The sequence below is a fragment of the Miscanthus floridulus genome, chromosome 8 (genome assembly GCF_019320115.1).
Source record: "Miscanthus floridulus cultivar M001 chromosome 8, ASM1932011v1, whole genome shotgun sequence".
Taxonomy (NCBI): Eukaryota; Viridiplantae; Streptophyta; class Magnoliopsida; order Poales; family Poaceae; genus Miscanthus; species Miscanthus floridulus.
In genome coordinates, this window is record NC_089587.1 from 36,767,002 (window position 1) to 36,789,177 (window position 22,176).

At 45.9% G+C, this 22,176-nt stretch overlaps 3 protein-coding genes across 4 annotated transcripts; 1 reads left to right on the forward strand and 2 right to left on the reverse strand.

The window, feature by feature from the left end:
- Positions 1 to 7,442: 7,442 nt before the first annotated feature.
- LOC136471630 (zinc finger CCCH domain-containing protein 15-like) lies at positions 7,443 to 8,994 on the reverse strand. The gene has a single exon (XM_066469376.1). It carries the CDS (start codon positions 8,450 to 8,452, stop codon positions 7,676 to 7,678), a length of 777 nt encoding a protein of 258 aa, XP_066325473.1. The 5' UTR covers positions 8,453 to 8,994; the 3' UTR covers positions 7,443 to 7,675.
- Positions 8,995 to 13,640: 4,646 nt separating this feature from the next.
- LOC136476180 (probable protein phosphatase 2C member 13, mitochondrial) lies at positions 13,641 to 20,626 on the reverse strand. Of its 2 annotated transcripts, none has more exons than XM_066473913.1 (8): positions 20,246 to 20,626; positions 16,038 to 16,165; positions 15,859 to 15,957; positions 15,599 to 15,757; positions 15,223 to 15,309; positions 14,876 to 14,967; positions 14,359 to 14,433; positions 13,641 to 14,147 (listed from the first exon to the last, which is right to left on the reverse strand). In XM_066473913.1, exons 1-8 carry the CDS (start codon positions 20,557 to 20,559, stop codon positions 14,010 to 14,012), a joined length of 1,092 nt encoding a protein of 363 aa, XP_066330010.1. In that variant the 5' UTR covers positions 20,560 to 20,626; the 3' UTR covers positions 13,641 to 14,009. The 2 variants fall into 2 exon arrangements, with proteins under 2 accessions (XP_066330010.1, XP_066330011.1); XM_066473914.1 differs by having other exon boundaries at positions 16,038 to 16,160; positions 20,246 to 20,379.
- On the forward strand, positions 16,187 to 19,165 carry LOC136476181 (uncharacterized). Its single transcript, XM_066473915.1, has 2 exons — positions 16,187 to 17,853; positions 17,931 to 19,165. Exons 1-2 carry the CDS (start codon positions 17,722 to 17,724, stop codon positions 18,453 to 18,455), a joined length of 657 nt encoding a protein of 218 aa, XP_066330012.1. The 5' UTR covers positions 16,187 to 17,721; the 3' UTR covers positions 18,456 to 19,165.
- Positions 20,627 to 22,176: the final 1,550 nt, after the last annotated feature.

The window sequence follows — 22,176 nt, forward strand, 5'->3', positions numbered from 1 at the left end:
AACTGGATCCCCATGAATGGGATGCCATGGGCCCCGCTCAGACTAGCCCATTAAACAGCTCACCGGATGCCATGATTCGTCCGTAGAGGAAAATCATGGCACGGCTCGGCTCCTCTGTTTTTATCAAAAAAACACTTGAGGGAAGACAATCATGAAGATGAATCAATCCTTGACCAAGCCCTTGCTATGGGAGGGGGCTCGAGAAAAGGGAATCACTATCCCCAGGTCACACTGTGGGCGACAAAAAAAAAGGCCAAGGCCTTCAGAGTCCTCCCGTTCGAAAAAGCCTCCGAAGGAGTATTCTACTGCTCCGTAGGCTTAGGGGCTACTATTGGGGACCAATACTAGGGTACCCAAAGAGGAGCTAATAACCATCAACATTGATTCGTCCGAGCAGTCAAGAGCATGAATATAGCCCCAACCGACCCCCAGGTGCGTAAACTCCGCCTCGACCGACCCCTGAGGGTCGGCTCCGCCTCGCCCAGCACTGAGGTCGCGGGCTTCTCCTTGTCCGACCTCTAGGGGTTGGCTCTGCCTCGCCAGACCTCTAAGGGCTAGCTCTACCTCGTCTGACCTCTAGGGTCTAGCTCCACCTCGCTCGACCCCTAAGGGTTGGCAACACCTCACCCAACACCAAGGCCATGGGCTTCGCCTCACCTGACCCCTTAGGGTTGGCTCTACCTCACCCGACACCAAGGTCATGGGCTTTGCCTCACCTAACCCCTAAGGATGGCTCCGCTTTGCCCGACACTAAGGCCATGGGTTTCGCCTCACCCGACCCCTGAGGGCGGAATCCACCTCGCCCGACCTTTGGGGGCTAGCAATGCCTCGCTCGACACTGAGGCCACGGGATCCACCTTGCCCGACCCCTGAGGGTTGGCTCTACCTTGCCCGACCCCTGAGGGTGGCTCCGCTTTGCCCGACACCAAGGCCACGGGCTCTGCCTCGCCCGACCCCTAAGGGCGGACTCCGCCTCGCCTGACCTCTAGGGGTAGGCTCCGTCTCATCCGACACCAAGGTCGCTGGCTCTGCCTCGCCCGACTTCTAACGGCTGGCTTCACCTCACCCGACCCTTGGGTTTGGGCTTCGCCTCACCTGAGTCTTGGGTTCGCGCTTTGCCTCGCCCAGCCTCTGGGGAGGAACTCTGCCTCGCTCGACCCCGAGGCCGGGGGCTCCGTATCGCTCGACGGAGACCCATACCATCGCCAACCACTCTAGGTCCAAGCGTATGGGCCTAGGTAAAATCTCTGATGCCAGGGAAGAGACTGGCACGCCTCAATGTAGCCTGCGACCCATGATAGGACATACCTGGGGTACACGTTAGGAACAGCATTGGGCGTACCGGTACTGTTCTACCTAACCTCCGTACGAACACTGATGGGCACATCAGTTCACCACGACGTCTGCCAGGACAGAGTGGAGCACCATGACCAGCAGACGATGCCTGCACATGGCACTAGTGACGGATAGGGCCACGACGTGGAGCTATCCCTATTGACGTCTACAGGGTCGGTGGCACCCACGTGAAGGAAAAGGACCCGACGATCCTGGAAGACTTCTTCTCCTTTTGGTTCTCCCCTTTTTTCTCAACTGTAACCTGTGCTTTCTCTTGGCCTATAAAAGAAAAAGTAGGGCATCCCACAAGGGGCATCGGACTCAAATCGATCGCATCACAACACATCGCACTGATTCAAACTTGAACCCTAAATCAATTAGAACACACAAGCACATAGCAGAGAAGCGACCGACCCCTCAGCGCCCGTTTGCTTCCCTCACTAGAGACTTGGGACATATCCCTCTCTCGACCGTTTGTAACCCCTACTATGAACTTTTAGTGCTAGTAACACGAGCAGCAGCAATGAACTAGACGTAGAGACATTCTGCTCGAACTAGTATAAATCTCGTGTCCTCTTAGCACACCATCTGAGCCAGACACGCAATATTAGAAATTTACTTATTGGTTGCAACTCGAAACACCGACAGCAAACATCATTTTACCCATATAATTTATTAACAACAGAAACTATTCAAAATAGTCACTAAAATTGAATTATATAGCAATTAATATTTCACTACATACAAGCATTCAAATTTGGGCACAACCAATGGTACCAACAGTTCATAGACATCATATACACTTTAGAAAACATAATGGTCAAGCCCAAATAAATTATTTAAATGCATTTATTAATTTATTTGACACTAAGGTAAAATAAGGAACATATATCTAACGCACATAGTAAATTGTAAGAAAATTATAGTAGCCTACATATGACCCCAAAAGTCTACTATACAAATTTCATGCATTTTGGATAAGCATAGCCATCTCTATAAAAATGACTACTTGCATAGGCTTATTTTAGCAAAAATAGTTTAGCCTAGTGAAAAGAGTCAAACAACATATTTCATATTTTTCTTACATTCATCCTAGCACCATAACACTATGTAAATTTGCATAATCATTAGTTATGTATTGTCCCCCATTTATTTTCACTAGAAACTAGCAATTATTTAAGATTAAATAGGAAGACCATATACCAAGTATACTTACTATAGGTTTAGTATTTTTCTTAGCTAGAGCATGTCAACACAAGATCATCAAAATTGGAATCATAATTTTATCACTTTCCTAGCTCAAGTTATGCATTTTACAAGATATAAACTACTTTAAAAGCACTTATCTAGCTCAATTTAATTCTTCTAGAAAAATATCCCAAACAGTAGGTTTCATATTTTTATCAAATAGTACACTTTATGATAAATCCAACAAAATTTGGTTTACTCAATTTGACACTCCTAGCTCTAGATATGAATTTTTAAAACATGGATTCAAATCTATGAAAAAAATAAGAAAAATCAAAGAACACACAGACTGACAGATGGGGCCCGTGGTTAAGGGGGCCCGCTCGTCAGCGAAATAGAAATAGAGGATGGAGGTTGACCGGCGATAGCTCATCATCGGTGAGGTCTCCGGCGATGAGGTTACCTTCGTCGTGTTCCTCACGTCAACCCGCACCTAGGAGTACCCTAGGTTGGGCCAACGGCTCACCGAAGCAAGCTCATCGACGAGCATGCCAGACGGCGGTGGTCACGCAGTGGCGCGCCGACCGTCTTCGGCCATAGAGCGGTGACGGCTGTGCGTGAACTCGGTGAGGCTCACGGCGATGAAGGCGACGGTGGTGCTGCTGCTTGCTCTGCGTACGTGGGTGAGAGAGGAGTGCACGAGTGGGAGTGGAGCAGCAGGGACGTGGCCCTCTTGTCCACGCGCTGGCCAAACCAGCCCGGCCGTCGCCGACATACGGCCACCACGTGGCGGCCATGGCCTGGCGTGATTGGCCACTAACGGCGCGCGGCGCCCGGTTCAAACCCGGCCATCAGGCCATTTGACAGCGCAAGTTCAAGCCATTAGTACTCCTAATCCATGACGAGTTAGCAAAAATTCCATTACTAAGAATTGTAGAGCTACCCGTGATCTCCAACTTTACTTAAATGAGCTTGGTCTAATTCAAGCTGGTTTTCAAATTGGAAAGCTTCAAAGTATGGTACATGAAACTGTAAATTATTTCTTAGACTTAGAAAAAATTGTAAGTTTGAAAACAGCATTTCGTTGCTACTTGTGAGCTGTTTTTGACCGTGCTATGCACCGAATTATGTCTTGGCCCAAAAATGAAAGTTGTTACTCGTCAAGTACTACAACTTTGCTTAATGGTGCACTGCCATGCAAGCACTCTAAAGCACAGTTCAACTTTGGTCAAACTAGGATCATGAAAATTGGAGTTTTTAGAATAACTATGACTTGGGAGCTGTTTTGGTCCATGTCATGAATACCAAATTTGTTCTATGTACCCTCCTAAGTATGCCTAAGGTATTTTTGTGACCTCACAACCATTTCTCACATTGGTCACCCATGATCACAAGTATATGTATGTATATAAGCAACATCACATGTGATAAAGATAAAGTGAATGAGATGAAACTTCTTATGCTCATGCCCATGAATGCTTGAATGATGCTTGTTCTCATGAAATATAAGTGCTAAATGCAATGCTTGACACTAGGGTGTTACACGTCCAGTACACCAAATAGCAAAGATCAATCCATAGAGAGTGGTTTGATGATGAAGCAGATTATACCTTATAAAAGATTGAGTAAAATGAATCTGATGTCCATTAACTTTTGAGGAGATGTCATTCAGGTCCATTAACTTTCAAACTGTATTTTTGAGTCCTTAAACTTTTTAAGTGGTTCACTAGACATCCATACCCCTTCGTTTATGTTTGTATTTTGTATAAACATCCTTCTATTTATTTTTCTTTCACACCTTTACCCTTCTCCATCTTTCTGAGCGCACGGTGTTGGCGGGAGAGCGCAGCAAGCATGCACGAGGGCCTGCAGACTGCAGTGCGCTACCGTCTGTGGACTATGGATGTGGGTAGAGATGCGAGCACCACGAGCCAGCGAACGACTGTGGGTGTAAGCTACCATCTGCAGGGCTCCATGAAGATGGCGAAGCGGTGGGGCACGACCTGGACTCCAACGAACGCCTCGTCTTGGGCAGTTGGGCTCTGACGACACGCCGCCATCTCCGTTCAGCACACGGTCGTAGCACGACATGGACGGCGAGGCCGCAACCACCAGCACTATCTTGGACGCCGATGAGAGGCGCTGCCTCGGGGCGGCGCTCTCTGCGACTGCGATGGCGTACATGGAGGTGAAGGACGCGTCGTCAAACCGGCCGCTGAGTGTCAGCATGCGGCTCACGTCGTCAACCTAGCTCGCCGGCGTACCCCTTCTGCTGCACGTCGACGTACAGCACAGCGAGAACGACCTTGGCCTCCCTCTCTCACTTGTGGTGTTTATCACAAACACTGACACACTCACGTTCTCTATGGTGGATACACGCATACACATATAGAAGCCTGAGCACACATGACACATACAGAGCAGTACAAGCTAACAAGCTTTGTTGACACAGCCACACAACAGCTCTCGTCCTTTCCATTCATTTATAGACTATAGTAAGTATACATGCAACAAGCGAGCCATCCACTCAGCGGAGACTATCGCCATGAATAAGGTAAATAGCAAGTGCACTGATGACAAGATTAAATTCTACCAGAGTGCGTACGCCTGCCCACGTGAACGACAGGAACGTCGAGCGTTGGCCTGCCGCGAACCGCTCCGGCTTGAACTCGTGCGCGACTACGCATTGGGGCCCAGATGGACTTGTCGTGGTGGATGGCCAGCACCGGGGTCCACGCCGATAGGTCCTGGCCATGGGCCGACGTCGTGAGGCCCTCATCGGCGATCTCCCTGCTCCGCCCGATGGACTCCCTGCTCTCTTGCACCCGGCCATGGCCTCCGCTGGCGACGTGGGTAGGGCAGCTTGCTCTCCACGCCGGAAGCGGTAGAAGTCAACGACGTCGCCGGCACAGTGGCCTTTGTCCTTGACGAAGCAGCTCCGGCCCTTGGTGAGCACGTAGCTCTGGCTGCTGGCCCAGTACAAGTACCAGAACTGCCACACCTTGCCCACGCCGTCTTCTGGCCGCGTTGAGGAGCACGCCCTTCCTTCTTGGCTTGCTGCTTCAGAATCACCAGGCAGTTCAGCTTGCCCACGTCGCTGGGGGTGACCATCTTGTCTAAGAGGTGCCCCCACGCGCAGCCGTCACGGGGGAGGGCGACGCATGGGAAGAATGGTTGTTGGCCGGCGACGAGGTGGCGGATAAGGTGCGCTTGTTCTGCACGAGCTCATCAAAGTAGCTTCCCGCCTGGCTGCGGCAGTTTCCTGCCCACGCCCTTGTACCTAGAGGATGGTAGCTTCCCGCCCACACCCACCGCGGTGGAGCCAAAGTCTGCCTCGGCGCTCTGCTCGCCATTACCCATGCGCTCACAAGATGAAGAGGTGTAACCATGTGAAAGAAAAAGAAACAAAAGGAGATTTTTGTAAAATACAAACATAAAAGAAGGGTATGGACCTATGGTAAACCACTTAAAAAGTTTATGGACCAAAAAATACAGTTTGATAGTTGATGGACTCAGATAACACTTTCTCAAAAATTAATGGACCTCTAGTGCATTTTACTATAAAAGATTTATCTTCACTATCTCCTTGAAAGTTGCCTAAATTTGTGAAAGTAATTCATATACTCGTACAATCCTTGTGATTCTCATCTTGTGAAAACATCTCCTATTGACTATTGTCTTATGTAAATTCAGTTTCAGCTCAACTAAATGTTCAGTCTCAAAAAGTTTCTTGTCCAGAATCATAGGGACCACAAACTATTAGCCTACCCAAGCAAGCAAGTGGATAACTAGATCTTCTACAGATGGAAATCATACAAGCAAACCAAACTGATTCATACCTTCAAAGCGCAATGTTCACAAAAGTAGTGCTTGCATTTGGTGACCACTGGATCAACGAATGGCTCCCAGCAAATGAAGCAGGCAAAGGGCGGCGCCTCCTCATCATCCTCGTCCTCATCTGCTGCCTCGGGGCAACTCCAGCCAACATCCTATCCCATCCCTCATCTCATTTTGAGGTCTAAAACGCAAAAAAACTTCTCCAACCGGTCTCCTATCTGAACCCCGACGGATGAGGATCCCTCGTTCATCTCTCCTCGTCCCCCACATCTGAGCGACTCTCATCCCGAGCCTCATCCACCGAGAGGGCCAATGGCCGTCTTCCCGCGCCGCCGCGGAGATCTCCGAGCTGGTACGTCCCTGTTCCCCTCTTCTCGTTATTGTGGCATCCATGGCTGCTTTCTCGGCTTCTAGATGGATGGGAGACGGGGATACGAAATATACCTCGTAGATCTAGGTGGCGTGGCCGCCGCCGCTTGTCGGTCGCTCATGCTGGGCCACCTTGGGCTGCTGCTACGCCCTTGATTCGCGTCGCCCTCCACTGGCCAACAAGGTCACGTGCCCCTGCTGCTGTGCGCTGCTCGCGGCCCTGCTGTGCCGCTGCTGCCGTGCACTGCTGTGCGGCCCTGCTGTGCCCCCGCCGTGCGTTGGTGCCGTGGGTTGCAGAGTGAAGAGAGAGAGAGAGGGAGCGCTGCAAAGTGAAGACAGAGAGAGCGAGTGCTGTGAGCGAAAGATTTAGAGTGTGGTGAGAAGTAAAGACTGGTATTATTTAATCAATTTTGGAGCATCATCGGACGAAGAAGACGAATCCAGTCGAGAGAGACGACTCATTTTCAGTGGACAAGAAGCAGCGCAATGTTGGAATTGGTTCAGGAGAGGGAATGGCCATACATATATATAGACGGAAAAATATAACCGTTGCAGATAGAGCGACCGTTTGATTTATAGCCGTTGGAAAAGCGATCGTTTGATTTATAACCATCGGAAGAGCGACCATTTGATTTATAGCCGTTGGAAGAGCGTCCGTTCAAATATATAGCCATTCTAAGACTGACAAATAAAAAAATATAGTTCTAAATTATTTGAAAAAATAATTCCTTCAATATTTAGCCATACAAAATTGTCATTAAGAAATATCCATTCCAATAATACTAACGCAGTTTAGATATAAAATGCTGGACTTGGTAGTTACAAGTTAGGTATAAAATATAGATGAGAGAAAATATGGAGCCTCAAATAAGAGTTCGGTCGGAGAGCAGGGAAAAATAAAGGTTGCAATCTGAACGAGGGATCCTTATTTTTAGGAGTAGGGGGGCTAAATTTTGAGGGGTTGGTTGGAGCTGCCCTCACCACCACTCCCATCCCCACCGGCAATGCGCCGCTTGCGGGCCTTCTCGGCCTCCTCGTATTCCTTCTCGAGCTGCCACCCGGACTTGTAATCCCCTCGGTCGTGCATGAACTTGCAGGAATCGACGTAACCACAATACCCCGTCTCCTTGTAGTCCTTGCACATGTCAGGCTGGTAGTCGAACCGCTGGGAGACGCGAATGTGGGCGGCCGCCCGGAGCGGGCCGTGCGAACCGCCGCCGGCCTTCTCGCTAGACACAGTGTGCTCCCGCCGGAACCCAGCCTTGTAGTCCGTGTAGCCGTGGATCCCCTTGTACACCTCCCCGGAGGCGGAGGCGGAAGCGGAAGCGGAGGCGGAGGCACCGGAGGGATTCTTCTTGAGGAACTCCTCGGGTCTCTCGCGGATGGCGCGCGCGTCGCGGTCGAACTCTGTCTCCGTCTCGAGCACGGCGGTTGCGCGGCTGTCCGTGGACTGGATCGTCCGGGACGACTCGTACTGGAACCGCCGCGGCTCGGAGGAGGCGTCGGCGGTGGAGAAAACGAGCTTGCCAGCGGTTGAGGACGGCGGCCCCTTCTTGGAGCGCGCAGCCGTGAGGGCGCCGCTGCCGCCGCCGTCGTCGTCGTCGTCAGATCCCGCGGGCGCGGCGGGGCGCTTCCGCATGTTCTTGGGTGGTTTCCTCACGAAAGTGCACACCGGCGCCGACCCACCGCCGGCCCCCAGCTCGCCGCTGCCGCCGTCGGCCATCGATTTGGTAGGGGGGGTCGATTTGGTAGGGTTTGGATCGAAGAGGCGGGAGGGATTGGCCCCGTAGTCCTGTCCGTTCCTGATAAGTGCACCCGTTGCGCCTAACCACCATACATGTCAGACTCTCCACCTGGATACTTTGCTTGGATGCTTGGATCCCACGTCCGACTAGTCAGCAGTCAGCAGCGCACCGACCACCCAAGTTCTGTTCTATTATTTTTTTCCCTAGGGGTACGATTTCTTTTAAACTGAGTCTCCGTGATCGCGTAAGCTAGCAGGACTTTAATCGGCCGCGAACACGTGGATTCAGTCTTTGTATGTAGGACACGGACTCGTGAGCTCCGATGAATCATATCGGACGCGGACATATGAATACAGATCAAGACTTAATATCATTGGATAGACGATGACGTTGCAATCTTTTTTAATGTATATAATTCAACCAGTAGTGCTACGGCCGATTTCATTACTAAAACATACCTTTAGTCGTTATACGGGGCTACAAAGGCCATCTCACCCGCATGTTTTAGTCCATTATAAGAAATATTTTCCTCTTTCATTCATTTTTCAATTTAAAAAAATTATTTTTAAAATTCTCATATTGTTTCTATTTATTTTACTCTAATTAAATATTTCATTTATTTCTATTTGTTTATTTATTTTTCTATAGTCCACAACCTGTTCTATAATGTATTATGAATTGTTTTCATAGTAATTTTAAGATGTTTCATTATGTGTTTTTAGATTGTTTTTGCAATTATTCTTGTTCCATACATTGTGTATTTGCAATGTTCCCATAATACATGTGAAATGTTCATTGGATGATTCTGGTTGTTCATCTAGTATCTATATGATGCTCCATGTATTTTTGATTGTTCACGAAGCACCCATGAGATATTACAGTATTGCTATGGGATTTTCCCTCATTATTTTCCACTATTATGTGGTTTCTTCCCCTTTTTTCTTTTTCCTTTATATTTTGTTTTCTTTTTTATTTTGGTTATTTTTTATTTTATTTCATAGCATATTCTTCATGTATCCTTGGGTTCTTTTAATATTCACTTGAACTATTTTTTATATAATATAATGCAACTGCTCTCATAGTATTTACAAGGAGTTTTCTGAATTATCGTTATAGTATTTGTAAGATGCTTCTCGGTGTATTAAGGATTGTTCTCATATTATTCTTGAAATATTCCATGATGTATTCTGAAATTTTCACAAAGTACTAATGTTAGATGCATGGTGTATTTTATAGTGTTTCTATAGTACTCGTGACATGTCACATGTGCATTATGGGTTGTTCAATCCATGGAATGTTCCACGATGTATTTTTGATTGTTGACATAGTATTCATGAGATATTTTATGGTGTATTTTAAGTTGTTCGCGTAGTATCCATGGAATGTTTTTCCCTTTTTTTCTTCTATTACATGGTTTTTTTATTTTATTTTTTTCTTTTCTCTTTTCTTTATGCTTTGTTTTCTATTAATTTTGGCTGATATTTTTCTTTTACTTCATATTATATGTTTATTGTATCCATGAATTTTTTATATTCATTTTCTACAATATAATACGTGGTAATTACAAGGTGTATTATTGTTTATCGTTATACTAGTATTCATGTGATATTACATGATGTATTACAGGTTGTTTCTCTAGTATTCTTAAGGTTTTCCCCCCAAATTATTCAAGTTCCATATATTGTGTGTTTTGTAATGTTTCTATAGTACCTGGGAGATGTTCCATGGTATATTTTCTGTTGCTCACGTAGTATCCATGGGATATTCCATGATATATTTTTTATTGTTCATACAGTAATAATGAGATGTTTATGTGGTGCAATTAGGTTGTTCATTGGTATCCATGGTGTATTCTTTTTTCTACTATTATACACGAATATTATGAATAAAATTCATCTGAAACTAGATTTTCTTATTTTCCTCTGTCTAAAAACATGTCTTTTGTATTTTTGTATATATCTCATAGCATTTTTATATCTATAATATTTCGATAATATCTACTTGAACTATTTTTCTATAATTTAATAAGGTTGTTCTCACAATATTTATGAGGTGTAATCTAAATTATCTCTATATTATTTTTATATTATTGATGAGATATTACATGGTGTATTCTAAACTATTCATATAATATTTTTGAAATTTTTTATATTTATATAATATTTTTAAGATTTTTCATGATGTATTATGGATTTTCCAAAGTAACCATGTTATATACAAGGTGTATTTGCAATGTTTGTCATAGTGTTCAAACGATACCTATAAGATGTTACATGATGTACTAGCAAGCATGTCCGTGTACAATTTCTTGCGCGACAATTTGATAGTGGCAATGAATAAATACAAAATTCAACTTAAAACAATGCAAATTTATAAGTTTGCGTGACAACCTTTTCTAACAGCGTCGTCATATATAGAACCAAAATATGTAACCTCATTGCAACACACGAACAATTTTGTCAGTTCAATAACATCCAAAATCCATGTAGAGCTAAATCTATATTTTATGCCTAATATTAGAAAGGGAAAATTTCTCTTACATGTTTTTTGTGCGTCATTCATCTCACTCCACCACACTCCTCTTTGCATCTCACTATAATATTAATATTTTCAAAGTTAACAACCGTTTGACTTCTCATGAAAAGAGAACATTTATTTTGTGATGGAGAAAATATTTGTTTAGGTGTCTCAACGACTTCTCCCGATAATATAGGGTGTGTTTGGTTACATGGGCTAGCCTAGCCTGGCTTAAGGCTAGTCCAAGTTTGGCCCCAGCAACACAATATGTCGTTGTTTGGTTCACCAGTATAGAGCAACTCCAACAGCTAGGCTATTCTTATTTTAGAGGCTGTTTTAGAATTTGTATAGCAAAAAAGTAGACTCCAACAGATGTGATATCTGGTTTTGTAAAATAGAAAGCTGGCTATCCCTTAATTTTATGTGGCCATATAAAGCCAACAATGGACGCTAGCTATCTGAAAATGAGAAATAGCAAGGCTGTTGCGCAGACCTCTTCTTTTCTTGAAGAGTTTTCTATTTTACAGCTAAACTATGAAATTTGACTAGTAATTTTTAGCCAAATAGTTAGAGTTGCTCTAAGCTAAGCCTGCATAGCAAATCCGGCGAGCCTCCGCTTCTCTAGTGAGCGGCTCCCTCCCACCTCTCTCCTCTCCTCCCTCTCGTCCTGGGCGAGCGCGAGCCTCCTCTTCTTCTCCCTAGCGGGCGGCAGCGGCGTGGGCTCGTCGCCCGTGAAAGGATCAAGATGCCCAAGAAGAAAGTGAATTGGGCTAATCTAAAATTTCTCGCAACAATTAAGTTCTACCGCTTAGCCCATTTCACCCCTTATGCCTAATAGTATTCTCTATTCGTTCTACCGCATAAAAATTTTACACCCTAAGTTCCAATCCTATTCTAGCATGGTAGTTCTAAGAATGCAAAGACATGAAGTAAATGTTAGAATGTAAATGTTCAAAGTAAAGAGAGGGAAAGAAACACGACGATGTTTTTTCGAGGTATCGGAGAGTCACCACTCCACACTAGTCCTCGTTGGAGCACCCGCACAAGGGTGTAGCCCCTCCTCGATCCGCGCAAGGACCGAGTGCTCTCTATAGGCTGATTCTTTGTCCCTTCGACACGGTGAATCGCCTACGACCGCTCACAAGACGAGTTGGGTCATCCACAATCACCACCGAATGATCACTAAGCTTCCAATCACCACCGAGCCATTTAGGTGATGGCGATCACCAAGAGTAACAAGCACAAACTCTCACTTGACCATGACAAGCCTAATGAGAAAGGTGGATGCACACTTGCTACTACCTATGCACTAATGAGGTCCTTAATCTTGGATTAACAAATCTGAATCACCCCACTAGGCTCTTACACTCCAAATGGTTGCCTCAACTGATCAAATGAGCAAGAGAGTTAGAATGGACGAGTTGGGGAAGTATAAGTACTCCCACACAAGCCATTGGCCGTTGGTGTCAAAAACACCTATCTACTGTGCTCCGGACCGGACCCAAAGGGATGGTCTGAACCAACACGCCTCAGTCCGACCCTCACAAAAAAACAGTGTTGCCACTGTGTCAGAAGTGACCGTTGGGGGGTCCAGACCTTGCACCATGGTCCGAACCTAGTTCGAGTTCATTTCTTCTCTCTGGAACCTTTCTGTACTAGTCCGGACCGAGCTCACCATTGGTCCGGACCGGTACTATTCATCAAGTCCAGACGCGCCTGACACAGACCCTAGGCAACCGGACCTAGCTGACATAGTCCAGACGCCCCATTTCCCTCAGTCCAGACCAAGCGCGCGTGTCGGAGAAGCTTCTAGGAAGTGCCATGTGTCATCTGGACCCTCTACCATGGTCCGGACCATGCTCTAAACCTCAGTCCGGAGCAATAACAACCCCCTAATTCACTTCCAATTCAAACACTTTGTGAAATGGGTTTGTTCCACTTGATCTTTAGGCAATCCCTGAGTTACCTAGTGCTAAGTTTGACAAGTGTTCACCACACCTAACATATTAGGCTTACCTAGGTCAAGCTACTAGTTCATACCCCCTTAATAGTATGGCCAAAGGAAAACAAAGTCCTAAACTACTCTAAGTGTCTCTCCAACATCAATCGACACTTAGAACTAATCCATCATTAACCGTCTATCCTTTGAAAACTGAAACGATTTCCATCGATAGGGGCATGAAAACCATTGATTGCCCAAACAATCTTCATTATCGTGACCTAACTTAAATTGCCTCTACAAAACACGTGTTAATCATAATAATCTTGTATTGTCATTAATCACCGAAACCCACTAGGGGCTTAGATGCTTTCAGCCCCGCACGGCAGAACAACTCCTCCACGAGATCCGGGCGACGACACCTCCCTCCGCAAGATCTGGGCAACGACGGCGGACCAGCGAGATCCATGTGTGGCGGGGCGCGGAGATGCGCGCGCGGCCAGGCGTGGCTACTCGCGCACGCCGGTGGCGCAGCCGAGGCGACGCGGTGGCCAGCAAACCCTCTTTTTCGCGCTTGGTAGCCGGAGCTGCGGGAGATGACCGGCAGACCCTCCCCTTCCTCACGTGTCGTGGCCGGAGCTGACAGAGATGGCCGGCGGACACATCCATGCGCTCGTGTTATCCCAACTTCGGTTACTCCATTAGAGAGATACATAGCAATGGCACATTGCAGACTGGTTACAAATCCTCTTACTCTTACCTAATAATTTTCTATAAGGCAAAGGAAAACCAATTTCCACTAAACAGTAACTGTAAACACATGTTTATTAGAAATTATCAGATGGAAAATGTCTATTACACCTGTTGGAACAAATGTTTCCTACAAGACAACAAAAGAATCAATGGGACGAGTTCTTGGATGTTGCCACATGAGCGATAAATCTGAGCGAAACCCCAGCACCCGGCTTGCAGGATGATAATAGCCTGAAGCAGGGTAAATCTGGGAGAACCCCACCACCCGGCTTGCAGGATAATAATAGCCTGAAGCAGGGTACAACTGAAATTGGCTGCCACACGGCTCATCCGGTTTTGTCATGGTGAAATTGGACCACGATGCATGTGATATTGTCAGCGCTGCCACGTGAGTAAGCAATCTCTGTCAATTTCCGAGCTGCAGACTCTGGCGCCTCCTCTGATTTCCCAAGGGAAACAGCTTCCTTTTTTCATAAAAGCATCAACAACATTGTTATTAATTAAGTGAAGACACCAGTATGAGCAGAGCTGCCCATTTTGTGAGCAATAAGAATGTAACCTCAAAGCAAACAGTAAAAACAGTGAGGTAATGCTTGATTGCTTTCATACAATTAAATTTATGTAAAAAGTAACTGCCTGCTTTGAAGAATGACTGAATTGTGGAAGAGTTATTACCTCATTTTCCACAACATCCCAAAGCCCGTCACTAGCAAGAACCAGGCATTCCAGCTCACCATTGACCTGTTCTTCCTGCAGTTTATTAGAAAAAAATTAATTACCAAAGTCCTATGTCTGTGAATGAAGTTCTACAGATCAACCAATAAATAAATATACATGGTTGCAGCAGCTATCCACTGATGGACCAGCAATAGTAACAATCACATATTAACGGTACAGCTTCTCTTGCTTCCAATTGCATATTAATGGCAGTCAATAAATAAACTGTTAAATGGCATTCAGGACTATGGTTTAGTTGTACACATAATGAATAACACACACACACATATATATATATATATATATATATATATATATATATATATATATATATATATACATATATATATATATATATATATATTTGGGCAATTCTAATGTAACAAAACTGGTAAAAAAACTGGCTTCCCCTAAATTAAGTTGTTAACAACAAAAGATACTTGGAATTTTTGCATAATCAATTACAGTTTCTCACCTGAATTTCAGGTTCTGCCACCACATATGGCTTCAGTAAACGATTGCCAAATGCACGGGACATTGCCAATACACCACCTACCCTCCAAGTACCTGGGAAAATGCCACATCAAGAAGGTGATATGTTTATCATTCAAAGAAAAAAACGATGACTTGAAAAATAAGGCTACTCCACTACGATACCAAGCAATACTCGAATGGGTGTATGGAAACCTAACATGTTCAAGCTCCCAGGAAGACAGATGGCTATAGATGAATAGCAGAAGCCTTTTGCAATCTGCCTTGTCAACTTCAGCTAATGCAAGCAAATTAGCCCAATGTATAAAAGAACGAAGAGCACATGCTTACCAGCCCAAATGACAATACCACCAGCATTTTCAATTCTCTTTCGCTCATCAATCCTGTTAGGTTTGTGATCTTCTGAAAGTGCCATAGCTAGAAAAAACAAATAGATGAACTGTCAGGCATTTCTCACAGGGTCGCACAGAATCAAAGTGACATAAATTCAATGAGAAACCCTATGAACCAAACTGTCACGGATGATTCTGTATTAACTATAACAAAGGTTAACTGGATATTATATTGATATGAGGAACAGAGTGATGCCAAGATTTTGCTTCGTGATTTAGATTCAATAGACCAGACCATACATCAACTGACAAATGTGACATGAAAATGAAATACAAATATGCTACTTAAAATACCTACTTCCAGTATGCAATACCTTTGCCAGCTTTTGAAATAACAGCACGAGAATCACCAACATTTGCAACATACAGATGGTCACCCACCAAAACTGCAGTTGATGCTGTTGAACCATCATCCCTGAAAGCGCTTGCTTCCGATTCCAAGAAATCTGTATCTGTTTTCTGATATGTTTCGCCTGTTTTTTTTCATAAATTTCAAGTTTAGCAGATAAACATGTTGCGGCACCAACAAGAATGGCAACAGGAAGCCTACAGTAAAGCTGAAGAGAAAAATTACTTATAGCAAGCTTTGTATCCGTCAAGAAATCAGGGTGCTTGAGAAGGTTCTCAAACAAGTGCTCCCTCAAATACTCAGCAGCACGGGATCCATCATGACCTAATCATCAAGATTTTGAAAAGAAAAACATGGTAGCAAAAAATAAACACAAAAACAAAGGCCAAGATTGGAGTCCATACCATCAAAAACACCAAACAGGCTAACAGCTTGTCCATCAATTTCAGTTAGTTTTACATCATAGAAATCCTCCATTGTAGCTCTCTTCCCTCTAAAACTTGAGTATCCACAACTCAGTTTACCATCTTCTCTGTCACAATTTTAGCATTGTGTTAAGCAGGGCATCATGCCAAACACTCAAGAGTCTCAGAGTGCGTCTACAGCAGAAAAGGATAAACAAAGGTATTCTTGTACAGCAATAAATAATTTCAATGTTCGAAGCTATAAACAGTGTTTACGAGCTATTCGATTAATCGCGATAAGTCGGCCTAATCAATCCCTTCAGGTTGACCAGGGACACTGAGGCGACTAGCTTGACTAGAAACATAGTCGTCGCCTAATCGCGGTTAGTCATCCGACTCAGGCTGTTCCTTCATGGGCCAGATCAACTGGCCTTAGAGGTCGGCTATTGGGCTGCAAATATAGCATGTTAGGGCTAGCATATGTGTGCCCAGGACTCCACCAAAAGGTAGAGAATGGAGGCGCCGGAGTTCCTCTTCTCCCACACTGCCACAACTCCTCCCACTGCGTGATTCCTCTCTTCCTAGGTCGTGCTCGCTTCCTCCTCTCCCGCTTCCTCCTCTCCCGCACATGATTCGTCCGCTGCTGAATAGGTCAAGCCGCCGACAAGTCCATCCCTCGTTCTGCAGGCGCCAGCGCTGCCCCCCTGCGCCTGCCAGTTCAAGCTAGGAAGATGAGCTCCTCCTCTGATGGTGAGTGTGCCCCTTCCCTCCATCTTCTTGCCATGAATCCTGCTTGCTTGCTGTGCCGCTCCCCTCTGCTACTCTCTGCTTGCTTGCTGCTACTCTGCTTGCTTGCTATTAATCGAATCTCAAGTCACCAACCAGCCATTAATGTAGTCTCGATGCTTGCTTTATTGTCTATACTATACAGTATATATAGTATGTATATGTCCTGGAATATATTGGACGACTAGGACCGACTAGGCTCGACTAGTTGGTCTGGTCACCCATGTTTTCAGGACGTCCGATTAATCGCGATTAATCGCGACTAATCGTCCTGGACGGTTTTAGCAACTCGACCAGGGCCTCCGAATAGGCCAGACCGTCCAGGAAACTAGTCGTCCGATTAATCGTCGTCTAGCCGCGATTAATCGCCCGTCCAGGCTGTGCTAGTCGTCCAGCCCGTCCAGCCTGAGAGTGGGCTGTATCTGAGAGCTGGGCCTATTTTATATTTTGGCCCAAGCCCATTAGGGTTTCCCTTTCCTACCCCCTCACTCCCTCAGCCTCTCACTCACACGGCAGACACACTCACTCTTCAGTCTTCTAGTTCTCACCTCTCCCAGTCCAGCAGCAGCCCTCCCTCTCCCTTCAAGCTGCTCCTCCCCCTTCCAGCTGCCCTCCCTTGGTTCCCTGTTGCTCCTCCCCCTTCCAGCTGCCCTCCCTCTCTTCCTTGTGGTTGCTGCAGTGCTATAGGCACGCAGGCCTATAGATCCAGCGGGTGCAGAACTGCAGATCCAACTGTGCAAGGGAGGTAGACTGCACGAAGAATATGAGCTCCTCCTCCTCAAGTCAGTCATCACCTCCTCGTTCAATCTTGGTGCTTTGAAGCTTGAAGCTCTGTTTCTCTGTGTAGATCTAGATCGACAGAGGCAACGTGCAGTGGAAGTGTACATGAACATCCCTGATGCTGAAGTTCAAGGAGAAGTGGTGTTCATATGGTGGCCATGCATTTGAACTACAATGTTTAGCAAAGAAAATTATCAGTCTTTGTTGCGCAGCATCAGGTTGTGAGCGTAACTGGAGCGAATTCTCTAGTGTAAGTATCATTGCTAGAGTGTTAGTGCTGTTGGAAATTGTAGACCAATGTAATGTCATGTTATTTTTTTTCTGCAGATTCACACCAAAAAGAGGAATAGATTAGAGCACAAGAGGCTAAATAAATTGGTTTATGTCAGTTACAACAAAAAGATGACAAATAGGTTTCAAAAAATTCGAGAACTTGGTTGCAAAGGAAAGAGGAGCAACCCTCTCTTGCTAGAAGAGTTTCAGTGGGACAGTGAATGGGTTGATGAGAATTGTGGGGAGCTGCCTTGGGCTGTTGTGGATGAAGCTATTGGTGCATCTGAGAATCTAAGGGCTCGCAACTTGCCTAGGGTTGCTGCTAGCCGTGCTGTAGCCACTGTCCAGAAGACCTATACTAGGAACAGGAAGCGTCGTAGGGGGACTTCTGCAGCACAAGATATATCTGGAGGTGAAGAAGATGATAGTGACCATGATGCCGATGCAAGAAATGAAGACCAAGAAGATCAAGATGCATCTGATCCTGTGGCACCAATGGAGGAGGATGAAGACCCCCATGGATGTGCAACAGATGGAGATGGAGGAGGCTTTTGTGTAGATGGCACTCTACTTGAGTAGTTCTTTAGATCATTGGCTGTTTTGCCTATTTATGTACTGGACTTGATGTATGCACTATTGCACTATGCACTATTGCACTATGCACTATGGCAATGGCAGTGTGGCACTATGCCCACTAGCCACTATGCACTATGCAGTTCTGGACTGGTTTAAATTGTGTGCTTTACTGTTTTAATTTCCTTTGTTGATCACTTGATTGCCTTTCACCTGATTGCCTTTCACCATATTTCCTTGCTAATGTGCTTTATTTTTCTATAATTTCAGTTTGTCAACAGCAGCCAACAAGACAAGAAAGGGCTCTGCAGCAACCAGGTAAGTGGCCAACTGACCTATCTAGAGCCCAGAACATGTAGTATATTAGTGTGTGTATATTAGTTTGAGTAACTATATAATATATATGGTATATCAGTTCCCCATATATAGGGGACGACCAGGACGACCAGGGGACTCGTCCAGGGTCGATTAATCGTCCTGGACGACGACTAATCGTCCTGGACGTTCTGGACGGTCCCCAGGCGTCCAGACTCGACCAGCCGTCCTAAAAACATGGCTGGTCACCTGGCCGGTCCCATGGCGACTAGGATTGACTATACAATTTGTAAACATTAGCTACAAATACTGCAGAGAATTGAAGCCTAATAAGATCACAAACCAAACAGTTAATGTTATATTTGTTGCTCTAGTATCACTATGTTTCAAACAAAAATGAGTTCTATTCTACCTATAACAACCATTACAGAATGGACTCAATACATATTCTTCTTTTTAAGATTTGAAGCTATACTTTCTTAGCAGTACTTGGCCAATCAAATATGCCATCCAGCATTCTTTACAACTTTTGATTTTCTATACAGCACAGAAATGGGATTGAGGTTGAAGGACTTTGATAACTTGATCTTGGGCAACTGTAGCCGATTCAGTCTCACTCAAGCACACAACACCCCACCCAACACCCATGCAAACGGATGAACACTACCATTTACTTAAAAAAGACATGATAATTCTGATTGCTTAATCTGACTATCTGAGCCATCAGAGTGCAAACTTGCAAACCAAATTGCTATCTGCCGACCTCTATGTACGACATATAGAACTGCAAAAGCCTATCTCAGAGTCATGCTCTAGAAGTTGATTTAAGTTGTGGTCATGAGACCAATACACGTACTTGCATTGAGGTGTTCACAAGGAGCAACTTTCATATAGATGCGACAAAGTTTTAGCACTATAAGTCTTAAACTTGATAAATTTAGAATTGAAAAACTGAAACACATTAACTGGTTCATATTTGGTGTCGCCAAAATCTTATATTTAAGTTTATAATCTATATGACCTTGATGTGGTACAAGTAACCACTCACAATAATTAACATAGAGAGGTTTTACTGGAAGGTAAAAAGGCAGCATCATAGCAGTAAAATACCATAATAATAAATAAAAGGACTCTACATTTATGTTCATTATTAAAGAACGATCTGTCTAAAAAAGGCATGGCACCAGCCGCTCACTTACATCTTAGAATAATATCATTTTTTAGTTCTAATGTGTGTCAAGGAATAGTAGAATGTGGTGCCAAATGACTAACGCATCTGTAGTAACAAAAAACACAAGGTGCATTTGCATGTTTCAGTGTTCAGGCCAATTAGTCTCTTACACTGCAGGCAATACAAAACACAATGCAAAACTGCACACAAATGCAGCATTCTAACCGGTTCAGATGCTCCGTTCCGCACCACGACATGCAAGTGCCGACAGCTTACATTACTAGCCTCAAAGCACACGCACATACATTACCTCTCCCATCCGCCGCTGGCGTAGCCGCCGTCGTGCGCCTGGGGCACGGCCCCCACCGCGCGGCGCTGCGGCTGCACCTGCCCCGCCACCGCCTCCGCGGCGGCGGCTGCGGCGGCAGAGGCAGAGTCAGAGGAGTCCAGCATCATCCTTCCCGTGACCGCCTGGAACCCGCGCCAGCCGTGTCCGTGTCCGTGCCGGGGCGTCACGCGCACATCCGCCGCGCGGCCACACAGGATCCTGGGCCCCCGGCACCTGCCCGCAGACGCCGCCGCACGCAGCACCAGCGCCCTCAGGAGGCTACCGATGCATACCATCTCATGGCTGCTGACTCCACCAGGCCGCGCCCCGAGGCGAGATCCGCTGGTTTAATGGCTTCGGATCTTGGGGGGGGGGGGGGGGGGGGGGGGGGGGGGGGGGGAGGAGGAAGCGGCGGGAGGGGACGTGATGGCCGGTGCCAGATTCCGCTACCGCCTGCCTCCTCCCCGCTAGAAAAAGGCACGGTTTTCAAGGAACTGTTATCGATACCCGTTCGTTTGGAGGAATTTTTGAAGAATACGAAGGAATCTAGATGAATCTTGAGGAATTTGTGAGAGGAAAATATTGTTTCGGATGAAAAAAAAAAGAAGTGGATAAGCCGAGTTTAAGGGCACGCGAACGGAGCCAATAACCCTGTTCGGCTGGTTGGGTGGGGGTGGGGGCTAAGATGAAAGTGATCGGAGTGGGCTGATCATTTCAGCCCATATCAGCTGGAGTTGTCGTTGGTCTCCCTCTCTCTCTTCCTCCTATTCACTCGCGTCACCCTAGGGCTCCTCCTTACCAGCCGCCTCCTGCAAACGCCGGCATCGCCCTCTCCCCTCCGATCTCACGCAGCGGCCGCCCTTAAACTCGCACCATCCCATCGGAGCTCCCCCATCCGCCACAGCCAAGCTCGACCCCTCCTATCGGACCTCCCGCCGCCGCCGCAGCCAAGCTCGAAGCCTCGCATAGGACCTCTCGCATCCGCCGCAGCAGGTCGGCCCCTCCCATTGAACCTTCTGCATCGTCTGTCTTCTACCTCGCCCACTGCACCTCTCGCATCCGCCGCCTCCAACTCCGGCAGTCAGCCTCAGTCGTATCCCCAACCGCGCTCACCCTTCAAATCCGCCCGTATCCGAATCCGTCCTCGACGTCGTGCTCCTTCAACCAGCTCCGCTCGTTTGTCGGTCGTCGCCAAGGTCGTGGCCGCCAAGGTCGTCGTCATCTCCACCGCCACAACCGGTAAGACTTCCGGATCTGTGTGCATTTCCTTTGTGAAATGGTCTGCCCGAGGATGGAGTATGGGGTTACAACGGAGATTCGCATTTAGGTCTAGGGATTTTATAAAGTTATAGTTCTGGTATATTTATTTATCTTTTTATTAGATTGTAGAATACTAATTCAAATTATGTTTTGAGAACTATTGAGCTCGGCTGCGTATGCGTGCAATACAGTAGGAAATCCTCAGGGTGACCTTATGACTTGCATTAACTATAGTAATAAGCACCATTACTATTAACTAATCTAGATAGTAATATATACATTCTGATGAGGCTGTATGGTAGTAGCATGATTAGTGTCATGCATGGCATATCTATGGTTTACAAAGCATTTTCAGTTAGATAATTAATATGGCGCCTTTGATCAGACAAGTTAGAATACATATAATCATGTTCTCTGAATATTAGGTCTCGTCATTTGAGGTTAATCCTTGTACGGAAGTCTATGTGTGTAAGGATATTGTTTTTATTCAGTGTTATGAAGCCATGCACTTGTGTTGCCTCTGTAATGCACATGTTCATATATTTCATAACTTACTTTGTCGTATTCGTTCGTTGTAGGAACCTTTGTGTAGTACCATCTGCGCACCACTCCCTATGCTGGCACTGTCATCCTCGTCGTCCTGCTCGCCTACT